The sequence below is a fragment of the Aulonocara stuartgranti genome (assembly GCF_965226115.1).
Source record: "Aulonocara stuartgranti genome assembly, chromosome: 15".
NCBI lineage: Eukaryota > Metazoa > Chordata > Actinopteri > Cichliformes > Cichlidae > Aulonocara > Aulonocara stuartgranti.
The window spans coordinates 22,846,951-22,867,601 of record NC_138951.1 but is presented as its reverse complement, the minus strand read 5'-3'; the positions used below and the strand labels follow the sequence as shown (position 1 = coordinate 22,867,601).

Sequence of the window (20,651 nt, the reverse complement as noted above, 5' to 3'; positions counted from 1 at the left end):
CACGTCTGGGTCCCTGGTGTATCTGCAGTATGAGCTCAGGTCATCTTCTAAGGCTGCAGCTCTCTAGACCAGGTGAGTTTTATCTGGAAGAGAAGAGACAGATCTCAGGAGTCAACAGCTGCTCATTTTCTTTTTGATCACTTTATAGAAAATCAAATAATACGGCTGTTCTCAAACTTGTTTTTCAAACAAGTTCTATTGAACATTAACAAAACAATACTTAAGTAGAATTTCAGTTAAATAAAAGCAAGAAGAATAGCATCAGTTTTGTTTTCCTCCATAAATCATTGATACAGCATAGTTCCACCTCATGTTTTTGATAAATATGTTTATGTCAGCCTGATCAAGACATGCAGCAATTAAGTGGTGCACTACAGATTTTAAACTTTAAGCCAGTTAACTACAGTACAAGTGGTAAATTTGCATTAGATGATTGCCTGGGTAAGTGATGTGAAACTCATTTTACTTTGTGGGCCACATACCATCAATTTAAGCTTAAGTAGACTGGACTGGTAAGACCACTGCATCAAGTTTTTAACATCAAGCTAATAATAATACGCCTCGTTTTTTACTTTTCCCATCTACTGTTAGAGAAAGGCATCAGCGTGGCTCCTAGGTGTAAGTAGATTAGTAAGGTGTTGTATGACACATTGTGGGTAAAATCTTTTAATGAGAAGGCTGAGAAACTGACCATGATTCAGGGTTGAGGCTCAGATTTAGCACGTTAAACAGCCATGCTCTCCTTTTCTGCAAAACCATCCAATGAGGTGGAAAGGACCTACTGAGGCTGGGTCTGTCAGCAAAAACATGTGGGCCACATGTTTGACAACAGCAGTCATAAAACAGGTGACCTGTAGGGTCCTAATGTAATGGCATGTGTGCAAACTATCTCTCATTACTAACATTTCATTTCTCTGTACTGTGGAGCAAATGAAGGTACTAAACAAATTTCATCTTTAATAACGTAATACGGGAAATTGGAATATCTGGAAAGTGGGATTCTTTGATAAACTAAATAACTGTGGATACAGGTTTGCTGTAGTTTTAAAATATTGAATCTTTCAGCCTTTTAGAATTTAATTACCTAATTAAATATTAATATCTTTAAAGTATTTGGGACAGACACACAGTTTCTCGTGTCCATATCAGATCTACAGAAACATTTCTGTAAAATCTTCAGAGAAGCCTTCTTACAGCCCTCCTCGAAGTGCCTTCTCTCCGGGAGCTTGATGGGGGCAGGCCGCTGGGTGCAGGCCTCTCTGCGCTGCGGTCCGCCGGTCAGAGCTGTAAGGAGAACCGAGCTGGACTTCAAGTGACTCCGGTAATGTCTCCTCTGTGATCTCTCCCAGCCCTGCCGGGGGTTCATCTCCACCTGACACCACGTCTCCCTGCTCTGATTCAGCTCCAGCAGAGCCCGATCCTCATACCCGGACATTACTTTTTATCTTTGTAGGAAGTATTAATGTGGACTAGATTTCCTTTCATAAATTATCCAAAGGTAAGCTGTGAGAATGCACTAGTTACCTGGGCAACAAGAAACCGGAAGAGGGGTCTCAAAGATAATTTATTAAGGGAGATGAGCCACTCTGTGCGAGCAAAAGTAGAACATCCCTCGCCTCGAGATTACTAGAATGTAGAGTAAGAATCCCACATCAGATATTAAATTTCAAATTTAGTCGAGGTGTGATCTTAGTTTCCTTTGGTTTTGTTTTATTCTTTAGTTGTCAGGCTTTCATAAAACACTGATACATGAGAAAACAAGCCTTGTACGAGATTCAACCTCAGGTATTCTACAGTCTGCAGAACCTGTAAAGCCAGCTGCATAAAAACAAAATAAATAAAACCAACCACTGTGTATAATTAACGTAGTTGTGACGTCCGGAGTGGACAGAAGTTTGATTAAGCCCACTGAGAAAGAACCTAATAATAATAACTGGGATATTTACAAGCTGGAGATTTATAAATGATTGCAAGCTGAATATTTACACATTGTTCAGTGAAGTCAAACAACACTGCACTGCCATTCATTGGAAAAGAAACACAGAAAGGGCTGTGAAATGTTGCTTGCTTTGCATTTTAAAGTCCAGTAAAGAGATCAGATGCGTGTAGATTTTACTGTAGGTGTGAATCACCTGTAGGATCAGACTTGCTGCGGCATCCAGTCTCACTGGGTCACACTAGGATTAGAGCAGATAATGCTCAGCATATGGACAGGCTACTTTGAGTATATGGAACAGGCAGCGTAGCTACAGACTAAAGGAACACTGATTAGTTTTATATTTTTTCTATCAGTTCTGTTCATCTTTACTTGTATACCATTTACAGTATTAGAGGAAGAACCCCTGCAATCTGATAATCCCCATTAAGGTAGGGCTTGGCGACTGTGGTGAGGAAGAACACTGTTTTATCCACGTCTCCCATAGGCTCAGGGAGGCACAACCATCTGTTGTGACCAAAGAAAGAGGAGTGTAGACAGTGTAAACATAAAATCCACGAGAGAGTGGCCAAACATTAGTCGCATAGAGTAGTGGCATATTAGCAGCAGGAGTAAAAAGAAAAAGAAGGAAATGCTTAGTGCATCATGGGAAGTCTCCCAGCACCCTGGGCATACAACAGCATAAATATCAGGTGAGTCAAGCGTGCCTGCTCCAGCCCTGCTTTAAACAAAGCAGCCTCTACTTTGTTTAAAGCAGGGCTCTAAAAGTAGAGGGTGTGTCTATTGCTCCCAAACTGAGCTGTTTCCACGGGAGAGTCTGACAGTTTAAGGCCGTGTTTCTAGGAGCCGCTGACTATGGTACCGAGAGATCTCACAAGAAGCACAGATTAAAATAACTCACTCATCTAATTTGGTAGAAATTAGAAACAGTCTAACATCCACAAACATTTAAATGATCTCGCGTTACTTTTTTGGTATTAGAAAGCAGATTAAAGAGAAGATGATTTAGTGACGAAACTGACTCGTTTTGACTTCCTAGCAGAGACTTTTCTTTACGTGTGCATCAGAGCTTCCACGGTTACCATTCACACATACGCCCAGACAGGCAGCACTACTAGATACTACTACAAGCTCATGCTGCTCTGCTATTGGCTCATCGTTATCGAAAGGCTTTGTGTCAGAGTCGGCTTAAAAGGTAGAGAGACGTATTGAAACCACCAGACAGGGAGAGAGAGAGAGAGAGAGAATCAAGTGTGTCAGACCGGGAGCAGCACGCTGTTTGACAGAAGCCGGGTATTGTTTTCTAAGGAGTGTTGAGTGTTCGAGTATTTTCATATTTAAGGATATGTAGTCAGCAGTTGTTCATATTTCAGTCATCTGCAGCTCAGCCTTCTTTTTCACCGGTAACCAAATGAGGAAACCTCTCTGTTTCCTGCTCAGCTCGCCTCAGTCGATCATCTCTGGACTCAGCATCGCGCAAAAAGAGCAAAAGGCTGCGAACACGCATCATGGTCGCCGGTGAGCTCGTGCAGGAGCATCTGCGCGCGGGTACCGGCGCACCTGACGACATCACGGTCGGCAGGAAGGAGCCAGAGGACGAGGAACGGCCAAACGAAGCGGTGCACGCGGGCGGGGCCGGGGAGACAATCTCAAAGCGCGCGCAGGAGCTGGAGGAGGACAAGGAAGCTCCGCCTGATGAAAGAGAGGTGATGCTACCTAACGGAGGAGGAGGAGGAGAAGGCGAGGAGGAGGAAGAGAAAAGGCTGGAGACCAGGGTGTACGCCCGCCGGTTCGCCGTGCTGGCCGTTTTCAGCCTGTACTCCCTCGTGAACGCCTTCCAGTGGATCCAGTACAGCATTATCACCAACGTGTTCACGCAGTACTACGGGGTGACCAACGACAAGGTGGACTGGCTCTCCATCGTCTACATGGTGGCCTACGTGCCGCTCATCTTCCCCGCCACCTGGCTGCTGGACCGAAAGGGTCTGCGCTTAACGGCCCTGCTGGGCGCCGGCCTCAACTGCGCCGGCGCCTGGCTGAAATGCGCGAGCGTGAACCCCCAGCTGTTCGCAGTCACCGTCACCGCGCAGGTCATCTGCTCCGTGGCGCAGGTGTTCATCCTCGGCCTGCCTTCCCGCGTGGCTTCGGTGTGGTTCGGACCCCGAGAGGTTTCCACTGCGTGCGCCACGGCAGTGCTCGGAAATCAGGTCAGCGCGTGCGCGTGTCACAGATTATTGATAGGTTAGGTTTGTGTGGAGTTTAGTGAGCAGACCGAGTCAGGGGGGAATAGAGACGTGATTCTATTTTAGTGATCATTCAAAGTTTTTACAGCAAATGAACAACAAATACAATAATAACAGCCAAGAACTCACTGACAATTATTGACCCCCCAAAAATCATTGTACCCACGAACGAACAGTCTAAATTCCAACATTTTCATTACTAGAAATAGAGAAATTAGAAAAACTAGGGACCAGTGGAACATACTAGGACTAATAAAACCTAAGAATAGGCCTATAGTAGATGAAAAATCATTTCTTAGCCACAGCCAACTAATGGACAACACTATCATCACCAGATTATCAGCTCTTTATATGCTCAGTTTAGCAATAGTAATATTTGTGTAAGTAAATAATCTCTTCTTCTCTCTCTTCCTGTGCCTTTTATTTGTAGTTGGGGACAGCCATTGGCTTCTTGTTGCCTCCTGTTTTGGTTCCTAACACCCCTGATAATGTTGAACTCACAGGTCACAACATCATGATTATGTTCTACGGTACAGCTGCCGTCTCCACGGTCCTCTTCGTCCTGGCAGTGATAGGTACACATTTAATATCACACAGTCGCACGCTGGCTTACATTATGCAAAGCAGCATACGTTTTCTTGGTACTGCCAAATGTTTCAGTTGCCAGGGAGTGGTGCTCAAACTCAGACTTCTGTTGTGTACATGTGTACAGAGGCCTGCAGGTACAAAGAACACTGGCACACCTCTGCTTCCAGGTACACAGGTGTGCAAGTATGCTTTTGTGCATCTAAGGGCCAGGTTGTCTTCTTGAGACTAAGATTATTGTAAATATTCTAAAAAACACTAAGCATCCAGTTAAGGATCATGAATTGGGTTTGAGATTAAGATTCTGCATCATTCTGTAAAGTGGGGTTAATAGTAGGTGTCTTTAAATATCTATGACACCGTATGTAAACACACAGTGTTGAAACTGCAGCTGCAAACGAGCCAATCAAGAGTTGACATATTATCAAAGTTCCATTGCAGTAATTTCAGGAACTCCTGGTTTTGGCAGCTGACTTCCTGAAACTACCTCAGACTCTATAACAAATCTCTGATTTAACCTCATACTTGAATTGAGTCAAAAATAATCTAAATAAATAGTTTATAATTCAAAATGTGGGCTGTATGTACGCAGATGTGTATTATTTACATTTGATACCACATATCAATAATTTCCTAACTTTTCTGGTTCTTGTATGCTCACAGAGGCTCTGATTTATTTTCTTCTCACATAAAAGGTCCATGACTTCACTGTTTCTGCCTTTTCCACAGTCATAAAAGACAGACCTCCTCTCCCTCCCAGTCAAGCACAGGCTGTCTTACCAGACTCCCCTCCTGAAGATTACTCTTACAAACAGTCCATCCTCAACCTGGTGAAGAATAAAGCCTTTGTCCTGCTCCTCATCACCTATGGCAAGTGTAAAACACCTGACTTTTACATTGTTTGTCTTTATTTTTGGTAACATTTTGGAGACTCTTTCAGGTCAGCAGATCTAATACATTACCATTAGTCAAAACAAACCCTGGCCACACTCAGCATATTCAGCCCTGATATTTCCTCCAATTATTTGATATGATATGAAGCAGGAGTCCAGTAAAGATTGCGTAATACTACGATCATTACCTATGTTATCCGGACTTACGGCCTATGCTGTTATCATCATGATGAATAGTAGCAACTTCTTCTCACCCACCATTATCACCTATACAGATTATCATTACAATGTCACAACCTTATCACTATAAAGTTACTCCAGATAGCAGCATTACCCACAGTACTGCTACACATATTTTCTTTCATTTGGTATGCTTTCTTTTTATGCTAGAATTACTTCTCTATGCACACCTCTGTTTCTGCATTCTTAGAAAACAGCTGACCGCTGTCTCACCTTTGATAAGCTCCATTAAACAAACACTGTGGCACCAAGGTTGAATTTCATAACCTTTTTTTGCTAGTGTGTAAATTTCAAGATGCTTGGGGCGATTTGTTCTAAAAAGAGCAGCACTGGGATACTTAAATAATAATAACTGGATATGCTAATGATAACTGGGATGCTCACTTCATCTTCTCTCCAGGTGATATTTGAAGAGTCATTAATAAAACATTGTCTGAAAATCACTGAGGGTATAAATCACATCCTTTATAAAGAGTATGAGTTGAAACCCTCAAGAAAAAGGTACAGGGTATCAAACTGTTATCTTACATGATGTGTTTTCCTCATTTGTCCAAGACAATTTTCCCCTAAAGGAGACAATAAAGGCTAATCTAACACACACACACACACACACACACACACACACACACACACACAAACAGAGCTGTGCATTTAGTAATTTTCCATCAAATAAACATTAACTTCTAAAGTCGCAGCAATTCATTCTTGTGCTTTGTGAGTGAAATCAGTCTGAGGCCTCTGCATCAAGCACAAAGTATGCACCCTACATGAGTCCTACTGCACTGGCAAGAGGACATTGTGGGCTTTGTAGTGATGCATCCTATCTGAGGGTTGGGCTAACAGATCACATATTTTCTAAAATCATATCAGATTGTTTCTTCGATATGGGGTGCGTTAATTAAGTTTAGTAGGATTTCAGAAATATACATCAGTTTTACCCTTTTAAAACAAAGGGTATTCCGTGTCCTTGGCAGTGTACGTGGATAAATGACTTGCTAACTCTTGGTGTCAACCTACGTCCCTCCTTCAGGAAGCTGAGGAAAGAGTGAGGTAGAAAGGATTTTGCTCAGAATTGTAGAAGGAGAATCAGACCTATTGTAGTCAGAAGAGGAAGTGGAGGAGGGTAGGAATTAGAGCAAGATGGTGAAAGTGCAGAGGAGGCTGTACAAGTTATTGCAGAGCCTGAGCAGAGAAAAAGTGACAGCACCGTTATGGGTAAGAAGCAATTTGTAACCCAGGGCTTTAAAGCTTTTTGGGATTACAATGTGTACACTAAACACACACACACACACACACACACACACACACACACACACACACACACACACACACACACATAAATGTAGAATGCATAATGAGCTAAAATTTAGCTTACATTAAAAACTTTTTTTGATTTCTGTCATTAGTAATACATTTGCTAAAAGTACATTAAAGGTTGGCTCTGAGGGGAAAACAATAATGCCCTCTGGAAGGTGAGACCTCTCTTAAACGGACTGCAACAGGACTACATCAGTGCTACATCAGTAGCTGAGGAGATGTTCTGTTCTCCACTTTGTGCCAGAGAAACCAAATCCCACAACTTCAGCCTAACATACACAACACTTCGTATCAGTAATAAACTTCAGGTATAGTCATTTCCTCAAAAGTTAGTATTCCCTCCTCTGAGCTTTCCTGTTTTGCTGTCTGGCCCTTCTCTACCTCGTCTCCTGACAGCACTAAGTCTGAGTCCCCTTTCACAATTCTGAGTGAAATCCTTTCTGCGTCACTCATATCACTCTGTCATGTCACACATGATCAGTGGGAGATATGACCTAACAACCTTAGTGATAATCAGGTGTGCAGAACGAAGTTTAAGCTAAAACTTCTTTGTTAAAATCATGTTTTAGTCTTCAGACATGTTACCTTCACCTAACTGTTGATGTCCATGAAATAAAAATACATTTTACCAGAAACCCACACAAAAATGAAAACAATATCATTACATTAAACCATTCTGCAGTCAAGCAAGACCAGATGTCCTTTACATAGGACTAAAAATAAATATTTTTTTTATTTTACTGTCACATATTTCTTTCAACCACAATACTTATATTATATAAAAATAAATAAATATCAAAAACTTTGATATTTTGCTTTTTTTTGGGGTCTCAGAGGCTCAATGAAAGAAGAGCTATAACATCAATTTACAGTACATCACTACTACTAATGCTACTTTTACTGTTTGGTTCTTATTTTAATGTCTGCTTTGGGTGTTTACATTCAGAATTATACTTATTATTTATTATTTATAATTATAAACATCCAATTCTAGCTCAGTCATAATCCTCATGGATTATTTCAATTGTAAGCTAAATGCAAAACTGTGCTCACCTTTGCCTTTGCTGTCTGTCTGCAGGTATAATGACTGGCTCCTTCTACTCTGTCTCAACACTTCTCAACCAGATGATCATGGCCTGTTATGAGGTAAAATCATCCATCCGTCCCAGCTGAGACTGGGCAAGATGACTCTGGAGAAGTTATGAGTATCACGAGGTCATTTTAGAAATGCCAGTTAACATAACATGCATATTTTGGGACTGGGAGTTATCCATAGCACCCGGAGGCAAACCAAAGCAGGAACAGGGAGAGCAAACAGACTCCACACAGAGAGGCCCCACAGAGCATGTGAGGCAGTTAGTGCTAACCGCTGTTACACATTACAGTACAATAATGTAGCAGACATCCATGACTACAAACACTCATCACAATCAAGTTGATTTGATTGTGAAGAGGTTGTTATTAATAATTAACATAGTAATCGTTATTCTGAGCTCTTAGCTCATGACGATCTTCACAGTTTTGTAATTTTGATCAGGTTGATTGGTTCTGGTGTCATTAAACTGGTCAATGGATTGCTCACTAGTTTGATATACTAATAAACATATTAATAAATCTTGTGCAGACATTTTGATGTTTGCACAAGATCAAGCCCAATAACTCTGGAAACCCACTGGTTTGAAATTTCCATCTTACTTATTCTGATACTTTTGATGTTAAGAAGCTCTTTCGTTTGGTAAAAGCGCTGGAAACTTGCAATCAACATGCTTACTTACTTATTGGTAAGATAACTCCGTTTTCTTATATAGCAAGATGTTAAGTAATACCACACAACCTACTAACTTTATTCATGTTTATCTGGCTTTTTTACTTAGGCTAATAACTGTGATGCATCTGTTTTTGTTTTGATGCTTTTGAGACTTCAAGAAACAAGTAAAAGCCACCTAGAGACCAAAGTTGGGGAGTCATGAATGTGAGACATAAATGCTTTTAAAAATAACCCAAACAATAACTGGTGACAGTCAACAAAGCTAAACATCTCTCCTCCTTGCATACAAGTGTCTAATATATATACCGATTTCCAACCTCTACAACACAGAACTCAATAGACTCTTTAAACATAAAAAACGCTTAAATTACACATAAAACCATCTGATATTGCACTTTAATATCAGCAGCTGCAGTTCTGTGTGTACTGTATTTTGAGCCAAAGGGCAAAGTGAAGCCTTCAGTTCACTGTTTCTCTTTGATTTGACCCTCATGTTCTTAAAGGTTATGATGAAAAGAGCGTGAGTGTGGACGCAATGTGGGTAAAATACTGTCATCATAGTGGAAAATTGTTACTCTGTCAGCACATATGTGCACCAGCTGCTCCACTTCGACCACTGTAAACCATGTTTGTGTCATTTATGTTACTCTGGTGAATGTAAAATGCAGATAAAACAGGTGTTAGAAAACTGCAGAGTGGATGGAGAGGCTGAGAGGGAGAAATATACAGAGAGGTTATTGAGAAAGCAAAGAACAGAGCAACTTGTGACGGCTGCGATGAGACACGAGGTTATTGTCTATGGCTCTGAGTTCATTAGCTGCTTTCATGCATGCCTGCATCCCACCATAACACACACACACACACACACACACACACAAAGCTAAATCAACAGAGAGCGGGCTGATTCAGTCACTTTGAAAGACTCATGTCTTTTTTTCTCTGTCGCCATCAGACACTGTACACACACTGAGTGATGGAAAAGCTGATGCTCATTCAGCTGCTGCTTGTCTCAGCAATACAAACACACACACACACACACACACACACACACACACACACACACACACACACACACACAGATCCTCAACCTTACATGACCTTAAAAAAGTCTCCGTCTCTTGGCTAAACTGTTAGATGACTTTGCAGCCCTCTCCCACCAGAAGCATTTTAAACCTCTGACCCCCCTCCCCCCAGCCTCCAATTAACAGCCATCATAGTGACAAAACATGTGACTTTTTTTTAATCTCCACCTGCAACTGAGATACTGTATGCTCAGTTTAAACGGAGGCTAATGCCTTTGAATCAGCTGTCTGCACTGTGGCTCTTGTAACCTCTCCTCTCCTCTTCTCTCCTCTCCTCTCCTCTCCTCTCCTCTCCTCTTCTCTCGTCTCCTCTCCTCTCCTCTCCTCAGAACCAGGAGTTGAATGCTGGTAGAATCGGTTTGACTTTGGTTGTTGCTGGGATGGTTGGATCTATCCTCTGTGGCCTTTGGCTGGACCGCACAAAGTTGTACAAGTAAGCGACACTTACACACTTACACAAGCTATAGATATAGTTTATGTTATAGGCTGGTGTCAAAAATATGACCCATCAGCCTGCAGGATGGTTTCTGGATGGCAGAAATATTAGTGTATTTTGCACATCTTTAAGAACGGTGATCCATTAAAGGCAGAAAGACTTCCTAATAACAAAGACATTACCTTTGATCTGGCAAAGGACACTGAAGTAAGACTGTTAAACCAAGGAGCTGTGCCAGTGTGTTTCTGAGGGATATTACAAAAGGTTGATTGATTTAAGAAAAACTGAGACATATTGCTGAAAAGTGAAAAGTGTTTTTTCAGCGGTTATTATACACTGCAGTGTATAATAACTGCTATGGCATGCTATGGCATGCTATGGCAGCCTCCTCTGCTCACTGGACACTGCCACAGCAGCATTTGCTTGAATTATAAGGTCTATTTCACATTCAGCACTTTTGAATGTGTTTGAGAACAGGCTCTGAACCAACGGAGGAAGCATTTTAAGGTTGAGACAGGAAAAAACCCTCCCCAGAGAGCTGACATAACATTACTAAAATATTATTGTGAACTGTAGCAGTAAGATTCCCCTTCATGACAGCTAAGAAAAGGCTGCATACTTTTGATCATATAGAGGGATATCAGAGTTGTTTCATATGTCTGACACAAAGAGTGGTAATCCCTCAGCCAGGAGGGCAGGTACAGTAAATTAAAGCAGTCAAACACCTGCCACTTTGGCCATGATTCAGTTTCTGCAATTAAAGCTCTATTTTAATGTTTTCTCATAGTTTTTGTCAGTTTGTTTTGGTCTGTGTGGGAGAAAAAACAGTTTGATATGTTGAGAAGTATGAAGGCTGTGTTTGTGCTTGGTGACCATAGTACGGGGGCTCTCATGTTCGCGCTGTTGCTTTTTCACAGGATCACCACACTGATCGTGTACATCCTGTCGTTTGTGGGCATGTTGGTCTTCACCTTCACTCTGGACCTCAAAAACATCCACTTGGTCTTTGTCACTGCTGGAGTCCTGGGGTAGGTCCAGCTGTTCTTAAGAAGCATTAAAGAAATATATATACATAGAATATATTTAGTGTTATAGTTATATTATTTAATAACAACAACAAACAAACCAACAGAGAACAGGCTTTACCTTCCTTTTAAACTGAGTATACAGATCTCAGTTACAAACTGATTAGCTGCTTTTCATTTTGCAGGCTCTGTTGCTGATGCTAGTACGTTAAATTAGCTTGTTTGCAGGCCACACATCTTTCAGTGTTTTTTGTTGAAACACACCCCACCCCTAGGGAGATACAGTGCCGATGTTTACATGTAAATACCAAATGAAAATACATATTCTTGCACATTATGTAGATCAGGTCATTGGATTTTGTTTTGACTCTAAACCTCGTTTCTGTGACTTCTGTGTTTCAGGTTCTTCATGACAGGTTACTTGCCACTGGGCTTTGAGTTTGGAGTGGAGATCACCTACCCTGAGTCTGAGGGAACATCATCAGGACTCCTCAATGCCTTTGCTCAGGTACTCCAGAAGCTGTGCAACACTTTCTCATACTTAAGGAGCGCCTTCTATTTGCACTATGGGCCACATCTGCAGTAAGAAAACATAAGATTGGACCTCTTTCTCCAAACAGCTTTTGATTCCTCTAATAATAAAACATTTTTTTTATCTGAAGCATTTATTTAAAGAAGCTAAATATTATTTTTCATTTTATACCTTTTGGCTACAAATTTTCCACATCTTCTTATCACTTTGCCAGTGATCAGAGACTGGAATGTTTTTTAAGGATGTAATGTACTTTATTAGCAATTGTTGCTAACATGCTATGTGGGTGTTTACTTATCTTGCAGATATTTGGGATTATTTTCACTCTGATTCAGGGAAAACTGACCACAGACCATGGCCCACTGTCTGGAAATCTCTTTCTCTGTGCCTGGATCTTCCTGGGAATAATTCTTACAGGTAAGCAGTGTGTGTGTGTGTGTGTGTGTGTGTGTGGGGGGGGGGGGGGGGGGGGGTTATATGGATGTCACTATGTGTTCATGTGTTCATTAAATGAAATATTAGATTTCTAATATTTCATGATGTTTTGTTTTCAGCCTTAATCAAATCAGAACTGAAAAGACACAATGTGAACATGGGAGCAGACAGCAATCACCTGAAAGCGGTAAGTCCTTCCAGGAATGTTTCAACTAGATTAAACAGTTTAGCTAAACAGTAAAATAAAATATTAGTATTATAAAATGTAACCTAATAAAGTTCTTTGCCTCTTGAAAGTAGAGTCTTTATCCGGAAACAAACAAATGTAAATTCACACGCTTACAGAAAATAAAAATTATATTTTTATTGTAATGGCAGAAAAGTAGCAATAATTGATAGTAAATGGAAACCATTCACAGGCACCTTTCAAAATATCTCTTTTACATTATGTTGTTGGCTTTCTGTGTCCTGTACAGCTGACTGTATTTAGTTTGAGTGTCTCTTTGTGTGATATTTTAATGTGACCTTCAGAGGTGACAGATTCTTGAACCTTTCTCTACTTTCCCTGAACATTGAGTCTCTTTTTGTTTCTGTTCTGGCATTTAGCCTTGCAAATTGTCCTCTAAGCAGACAAGGCTTTAAAACCCTATCTTTCGCACATTATCTTGCTGCCAGCTGGTTGTTTCTAATCATTTTGCTTAAAACCCTTTAGACAAGCCAGGCCTTTAAATCTGTTTAAGGACTCTCCATTCAGTTGATAGACCACCTTCCCACCATCCTGCTGAGTCACAGTTGAAGCGCCCTTTAGAGACCCGAGTTTATTCAGGCTCTCCTTCGTTGCTTTTATCACGTTTGAAGTTTTTTTTTTAAAAAATGGTTCACACAATCTTTTGTAGGTTATGAGGTTACCACAATTTAATAAATGCAAAAAATAAAATAGCAAAAATGATTTGTCCAACTGTTCCTTTGCTTCAGGGGTCACAAGTAATGCCTGCATGTTTTTATTGGTGCCATCTGGTGGCAGTGTTAAGAATAACGTTTTAGTAGGTGCTAAATAGAGCACAGGACTGTGCCAGCTTCAATCAGAACAGAGATTTAATCACACAAAATCTACAAATAGTAGATAATAAATTACATAAAGAGTAATGCTGGATTTGGATAAAACCCTGAATTGCCACATTTCTGAAATCCACAGCTCAGAAAAACCTAAAACCATGAGAAGAGATGTAAATAAGGAAATTGTCACGGTCTGGCTAGGGCAGACCGTATGTTGCAGGGAAGGACTCAAGCGCAGACCAAAATGAGATGTGAATAACAAAACAAGCCGTTTATTAAGGCAAGAAATGAGGGTACAAAATAATAGGGAATCGATGAAAACTAAACAATGACCTAAACTGGGTGAACTAAAACGAAACATACAAAACTCTAAACATAACAAACTGACAGGGATACCTGGAGCGGAGACATAGGAAACAACGGAGCAGTACAACGGACGACCTGACAAAGAATGACTGAGAACACACAGACTAAATGGACACAGGAGGATAATGAGGGAAGTGGCAACACATGGGAACCTAGCTGACACATAAACATAATTACGTCACAGGGGGAGAGTAACTGAACATGATGAACACAGACACGCCAGACCTCTTCACAATAAAACAGGAAACACAGTGAGATATAGACATGACAACCTGAACTGACAACATAAGCCACAGACATGAAATACATGAAAAGCAGGGGAGACTTAACATAGTGGAAACACGAGGGGAAAATAACTAGAAACACCTAGGCATGATTATGATGAACTTAGGAAACCTGAAGGCTACATAAACTAAACACAAAACGCTGGGTCAGCAGACCCAGGGTCATGACAGAAATATCTTATAGTTACAAGAGTCACAGGAGTTGTTCTTTTGTGGGTTATTTGGCAGTTACTAGAAAAAGCCCAAAAAGAGATGTGTGCATCAAGTCTGATTAATTACATTACAGTTCATTTTGATTTCTTGTTTGTGTCCCAGCTTACTACTGATTGTCCTGGAGACTGCCCTTCAGAAAAGAAATCCAATGGAGACAAGATGGAGCCCTCAGTCAGCTTCTCTCGTGAAACCTCACTGTGACCTGCCAAGTCACACAATCACAAACAAGTGAGACTATCTCCCTGCTCCCGTGGGAAACAAGTTGGCATCAAATACCTACAGCAGTACCTGCTTTTTGTTGCCAAAAATCTCCTCCTTAAAACTTGGAAAGTTGAAGGCGCCGGGCGTGAGCCAGGTCTAATTAAAGACAGCCACAATCTACAGGTGATTTAGGTGATTTGGTTAATGTTGTAACCAAGCTGCCTGACTCCTTTCAAAGCTCCTGGAAAGATTGTTGTACACTGACATGCAGAAGACACTCCATTGCACTTTACTTGGCTGTAGGTAAAGGCTGGCACTCTTAGCTGGTTAGTGAAGGAAAACTGGCTGGAACCCCCCCCCCCCCCGCCAGTCCCAGACGACTGTGACACTGGTTCCTGTAACACTGCAAGAGAAAGCGAGCAGAGCAATCTTGTTCAGTTTTATACTGCCACAGATGTTAGGCCACCATTTCCTGAGTTTACTTGAATTATTCTTTGAAGCTCTACTCTAGATGTGAATCTCACTGTAAATATCTATTAAATTTTTTTACATGGCAGTAATCAAAAGGTCCTTTGACTCAGATTAACTCCTGGAATCTGTTTCAAACCTGCTTCAGCAAAGAATACGGAACATGTTTACTGTTTTCTATAAAGCAGCATGAATTGACTGTGTATAAAGGATGGATGTAGGCACTGTGACATCACCAACCCACAGTTTGAAACCTCAGCATTAGCAATTTGGAAGCTGCCACGCCGTGTTTCTTTTGGAGTCAGAAGTGACCATATTTAGATGAGAGGGTGGGGTGCTAGCTAGGGCTCAGCTAACTTTTGTTAGCAAACTGCATCCATAAAGTGCACAGGTCCACAAACACTGATCCTAAATAGTTCCAAGTAAAAGACTTCAAATTATGAAAATAATAATGAATATTTAAGTTTCACGGACAGCTTGGATGGGCTTTTCCACACAGACAGCCATTAAAAGTCTTTCACAAAGCATCGGCACAATGGAGACGTCAATTTAGGGAAGTTGGTTTAAAAGATTCAGTTCAATGACATTTTATTTATACAGCGCTAAATCACAACAACAGTCGCCTCAAGGCGCTTTATATTATGAGGTAGACCCTAAATTTATACATACAAAGCGAAACCCAACAATCATATGACCCTCTATGAGCAAGCACTTTGGCGATAGTGGGAAGGAAAAACTTGCTTTTAACAGGAAGAAACCTCCAGCAGAACCAAGCTCAGGAGGGGCGGGGCCATCTGCTGCGGCTGGTTGGGGAGAGAGAAGGAAGACAGGGTAAAAAGCATGTTGTGGAAGCGAGCCAGAGATTAATAACTAGTATGATGACTAGTATAATGCAGAGAAGTCTATTAACACATAGTGAGTGAGAAAGGTGACTGAAGAAGAAACACTCAGTGCATCATGGGAATCCCCCAGTAGCCTATGCCTATTTTAGCATAAGTAAGTAAGGATTCAGGGTCACCTGGTCCAGTCCTAACTATATGCTTTAGCAAAAAGGAGAGTTTTAAACCTAATCTTAAAAGTAGAGATAGTGTCTGTCTCCCAAATCCAAACTAGAGCTGGTTCCATAGTCGAGGGGCCTGGCAGAAAGTTACTTGCCTGTGTGGCACACCTGTGAAATAAAGGAGCCACACCCTCACTTTAAGCCTTTAACTTTATCCAGATGGATGGTTATAGCTAAAAAGAAACTCAGCTCTAGTTTAGTTGTCATGGTGGGAGAAATTAGCTTCGCCCAGCTGTTTCTTGTAAATATGTTATTTTCATGTCATGCTGAATTTGGGCATTTCAACATGGGCGTCTCTGGGAAATGACTCGTTTTTTGCGCCAATGGCAAGTGGCCAATCAAGGAATTGCACTTCTTTGCTAGATGATGTCTAAAAATCACCATGAAGACCTCATTGCGTTTAACTGTAGTTTCTTTTTACCGCAGCATTGTGTATAGATGTGTGCTGTTTTGCTGGACACATTTAAAGCTCCAGTGACATTTCATGGTGACTGAATGCACCTACTTGCTACGTCCCCCCCAAAAAGGTTCAATAGTTAAGGAAATGAATAATCCCTGAGCATTGTACCTTCTTTCTTCTGTTTACACACAAAGATAGTGTAGGATCAGAACACTTGATCTTAGAAGCTCTTTTTATAGAGACGCACACAATCATATCCTAATGTGAACACATGCAGTCACAAAGAGCAAATAGTTTAGTTATCATTTGGAGGGAAGGCGAAAGCTGATGACATGGTAACTCGGCGGTAATATCGCTCAGTAAAACAGATTGTGGAACTCATAAATATGTGACAAGTGGAATGTGCTGCAGTGTTTTCCAAATTTGGACCAAACAGAATGTAGCGCACAGTTCAGCGCACAATTTTAAACACAGGCACAACTTTAGGCCTTTTTCTGAAATACATGATTTCAGTTTTAACTCTATCCGTTATGCATGTCATGGCTGGTCGAGCTGCCGTTTGTGGGACGAGGAAAGCAGAGTGGACAGGAGAAGCACAAAAGTTTGACATCTGAATATTCTCAGTTTAATATTCCTACTGTATCCGTAAAAGTTTTTCTTTTTCCTTTTAAAGTCTTGCATAAACGCAGATACTTTGGTCTTAGCTGACACGTAGCCTTGTTTCATGTTTGTGTCCAAGCTCGTAAACCTTGTAAGAAACACATTTGTTTTCACTTATTTTGACCTCATAAGTCCTGGTCTATAATGTGAAATGCATGAAGTCAGACTTCGATTCTATTTTTACTTAAAAATTGTAAATTAGAATAAATAACAGACTTATTGAGTAAGTCTCATTACAAATGTACTAAATAGGATGCAACAAAGCACAACAAATCATATGCACCAGGTGGCCTCTTCAGTAGATGTGCCGCACTTGTCAACCTTAGGGCTAATTTGTTATGGCTACTCCTCATACTTGATCGGTAGGAGGGCTTAAAAAAATCGGGCTCACCATCACAGACATTTACCTGTCCATTCTTGTGTTCTTTTAATTCAGCTAAGAACTGAAAAGATGTAGAAAGAGAGCGTTTGTCTTCCTCCTATGTGCAAGAGTTTTTGGTATAAACATTTATTTTTCTGCTTTCTGCTGCAATCTCACCAACTCTTCACTCCAAGAGGATTCATGTCAGTTGACAGGGTCTCTTTGTTTTTCTGGAATTTGTAAGTAAATAAATATTGATTGACAATTACATATTGATACCACAACCTCAAACATTTTACTTTTTTATACCCTTACCTTTGAGATGGTAGGGTATTTCTCCAAACAACTGTTAAATCCTCCGTTAAACCTTTCTTTTTTCTCAGAATCTTTAAAATACTTTTATTTTATGCATTTTTCCTGTTTTCTGGCTTCTTGTTAATCAAGATATGTTTTGTTTTTTTTACTTTTTCTGACTCACTGATGTTTGTCATTTTTATAAACTACTAAAAGGTTTTATCTGGAATATAATTTGATTTTATTTATTTTCAGTCTATTTATTTTCCTGTGAGTATGTTACAGAAAACAGCACTTAACAATTACAATGATGAGGTGGTGAATAACATGGCCTTGTAGTCTGAAAAGACTTCAGCCTCTGGGGTAAAAGTATTTCATATTTTGTCAGCCATATTTTACACTGTCAACATCCAGTTTTGAACATTTCTTCATGGAAATAAATTATGTGAAATCAGTAAAGCATTATATGCTTCCTTTGTCTTGGGGATACTGTTTGCATTAACTGGGTCACTGGATTTAGTGGCTATTTTATATCAGCATTAGAAACAGTTTTTATGCAGCAGATGTTTTTAATGCTTTTGCATGATTGACAGTTTCTGTTTTCTGACATGTAAAAATCAAGTAGTTGAGGGTAGTTTGCGACTTTTTGTTCTCCCACACAAGTTTAATCTTTAAAGGCTAAATAGACCAAAACAAGCTGCTGCACATCGCACTGCATTGAGCCCCTAGCTCACTGGTATTCTCTCAAATGGTCAGCCAAAAGTTAAAAATAAAGAAAACTGGTTAAAAATTTGAATTTTTGCAAATGTGGAGGACTATTTTTTTTATCTGTGGATGGATACAAGAGATGTACATAAAACTTTTACCGGATTTTTTCTTGTTTTGGGTCTTTGTAGAGAATTCTGTTTTGACTGTAACAAAAATATGAATAATGTCACTTACCCGTGAAACAAGGATGTATATTGTAAATCTCAATGCCAATTATTGTTGAATATTTTCAAAGAAATAGCACAGTAGCCGAAAGTAGCTTTTATTTTCAAAGAACTTGTTATCCAGACAAGTGAAACTTAAAATAAGAAACACCAAGAAAATATCTTGTTTTTCTTCACTGTCAATAAAAGCATTTTACTGTAACATATTTGTTCTTACAGACTTTTTCTCGACTCAATAAGTAAACCCAGAAGTGAACAATCAAGCTGATCTACCTATAAGTTCATTTACCTGAAAGTGAGTTAGACTGAAAGTAACAGACAAAATAAGTTGCGTGCGAGCGACAGAGGAAAGTTTTTGTTTGAAGCTGTGGGCAGTTTGATAGTATGAGGTTGTAAGAATGTATTACGGATATTTACCAGAGAAAGACAAATACTTTATAAGACACTGCATAAAAATAGCATACTGAGGTAGGAGGGTTCTTCCAGGAACTGTGACACTGTTTTCCAGAGAACTGATCAGTAGGCGGTGACTTTGTACCTGTGTTATACCATAGATGGTTACAGCTGCGGTCACAAGTTTATAAAAACTCATCCTGAGCAAGAATTTCCTGTTAATTCTGGACTTTTAACAATTTCTTTGAACTGCTCTCTTTCCAGGATGCCATGATTGTAGTATGTAAGCCTTTAATGACTTTAATAAATAAGAATTAGGTGCATATAACAGCACAGTGGTGCAGTGGTTAGCACTGGTTTCTGTGTGCAGTTTACTTGTTCTCCTCATGTTTGTGTGGGTTCTCTCTGGGTACTTGGCTAATTGGGGATCTTAAAAAGGCCATAGGCGTGAATAGTTGTCTGTCTCTGTGATAGCCCTGCGTCAGAGTGGCGACCTGTCCTGGCCCCCATCCTACGATAGCTGGGAAGGACTATCCTTGTGTATGTGTGTACATTTTCCAAAGAGGGTGTTGGTTTATGTATTGGTGAATGTGGCTTGCAGTATCAGTACTTACCAAGAAAGGTATAAAAGTCAAACCAAGACAGGAAACGCATTCAAAAACTCCAAAGTGACCAATGTCAGTGGTCTTATAACATGCCCTTTCAACCTATTTTTGGCTGATGAGTTGGTGCTGTTACACAATTCTTTACTCATAAATACAACCATCAACAGGAAACACTATCACTTGTGTACCAGGAAGCCCATTTCGAGCCTGCGAGATGCAAGAACCTGTAATAATCCTGATTTTTATGCTTCCGTTTGAACGTAATTATTCCGATTTTCTTTTCTTGGTTCTGTTATCTATGTTGCGATGAAATATATACATTTTAATTGATTGTTGTTGCCATACTTTAAAAGCTTGAAAACACCAAAGTGAGTTGAAGCTTGAAATATGTAGGTTTTTCGATTTAAAAATGTAGCTAACGCTTACAGTTTAAGTTAGCAGTTAGCAGTATGAGTCATCTAAAGTGCCTCTTGAACAATTTGGTAGTTTTTGAAAACCTATAAACATAATACTGGATGAAACTAGGACTTTATTTCACAGTTTTGCTGTTACAGGAACACTCTCATGAGTTAGTACAGGAAAGACATGCAAACCTGTCTTATTGCAGGATTTGCTATAAGGAGGAGGCACCACCTTGTGGCATCATTCAGTACTGCAGCACATTTACATGACTGACTGTAGCAGCATACTAATCTGGTCTTTAAAGGGCCTTCAAGTTAGATAAGTGCAACCTCAGATGAACAGCAACATATGCCATTGATACTGTGTCATTTTTATTTAACAAAAATGAAACAAAACTGCATAAGCAAACATGAAAAAGCACAGCTTTCACTGGAGGTTCTGCCAAGAGAGAAAGCCTCTTGTCT

General features: G+C 40.2%; 2 protein-coding genes across 6 annotated transcripts; one reads left to right on the top strand and one right to left on the bottom strand.

Annotated features, from left to right (window-relative positions):
• Positions 1–2: 2 nt before the first annotated feature.
• Positions 3–1,976, bottom strand: spata45 (spermatogenesis associated 45). Of its 2 annotated transcripts, none has more exons than XR_014271232.1 (2): positions 692–1,067; positions 3–83 (listed from the first exon to the last, which is right to left on the bottom strand). XR_014271232.1 is itself a non-coding variant. In XM_082505183.1 (2 exons), exons 1-2 carry the CDS (start codon positions 1,433–1,435, stop codon positions 64–66), a joined length of 261 nt encoding a protein of 86 aa, XP_082361309.1. In that variant the 5' UTR covers positions 1,436–1,976; the 3' UTR covers positions 13–63. The 2 variants fall into 2 exon arrangements, 1 of the variants encoding a protein (XP_082361309.1); XM_082505183.1 differs by lacking the exon at positions 692–1,067 and adding an exon at positions 1,195–1,976 and having other exon boundaries at positions 13–83.
• A 147-nt stretch (positions 1,977–2,123) lies between these two features.
• flvcr1 (FLVCR choline and heme transporter 1) lies at positions 2,124–18,989 on the top strand. Of its 4 annotated transcripts, none has more exons than XM_082505164.1 (11): positions 2,124–2,367; positions 3,377–4,143; positions 4,610–4,754; positions 5,494–5,634; positions 8,293–8,360; positions 10,394–10,497; positions 11,418–11,528; positions 11,928–12,033; positions 12,363–12,474; positions 12,612–12,679; positions 14,514–18,989. In XM_082505164.1, the coding sequence occupies exons 2-11, from the start codon at positions 3,445–3,447 to the stop codon at positions 14,610–14,612; spliced, it is 1,653 nt and encodes a 550-aa protein (XP_082361290.1). In that variant the 5' UTR covers positions 2,124–2,367; positions 3,377–3,444; the 3' UTR covers positions 14,613–18,989. The 4 variants fall into 4 exon arrangements, with proteins under 4 accessions (XP_082361290.1, XP_082361289.1, XP_082361288.1 ...); XM_082505163.1 differs by lacking the exon at positions 2,124–2,367 and adding an exon at positions 2,378–2,628; XM_082505162.1 differs by lacking the exon at positions 2,124–2,367 and having other exon boundaries at positions 2,644–4,143.
• Positions 18,990–20,651: the final 1,662 nt, after the last annotated feature.

What these genes read in the sequence shown, in the direction of transcription:
- spata45 (XM_082505183.1), bottom strand. Translation starts at nt 1,435, where the DNA reads ATGTCCGGGTATGAGGATCGGGCTCTGCTGGAGCTGAATCAGAGCAGG. An exon ending in AAGGCACTTCGAGGAGGGCT is followed by an intron (nt 84 to 1,194) that starts GTAAGAAGGCTT and finishes CTTCTCTTCCAG; the next exon opens with ATAAAACTCACCTGGTCTAG.
- flvcr1 (XM_082505164.1), top strand. Translation starts at nt 3,445, where the DNA reads ATGGTCGCCGGTGAGCTCGTGCAGGAGCATCTGCGCGCGGGTACCGGC. An exon ending in CGGCAGTGCTCGGAAATCAG is followed by an intron (nt 4,144 to 4,609) that starts GTCAGCGCGTGC and finishes TTTTATTTGTAG; the next exon opens with TTGGGGACAGCCATTGGCTT. An exon ending in ACAGCAATCACCTGAAAGCG is followed by an intron (nt 12,680 to 14,513) that starts GTAAGTCCTTCC and finishes TTTGTGTCCCAG; the next exon opens with CTTACTACTGATTGTCCTGG.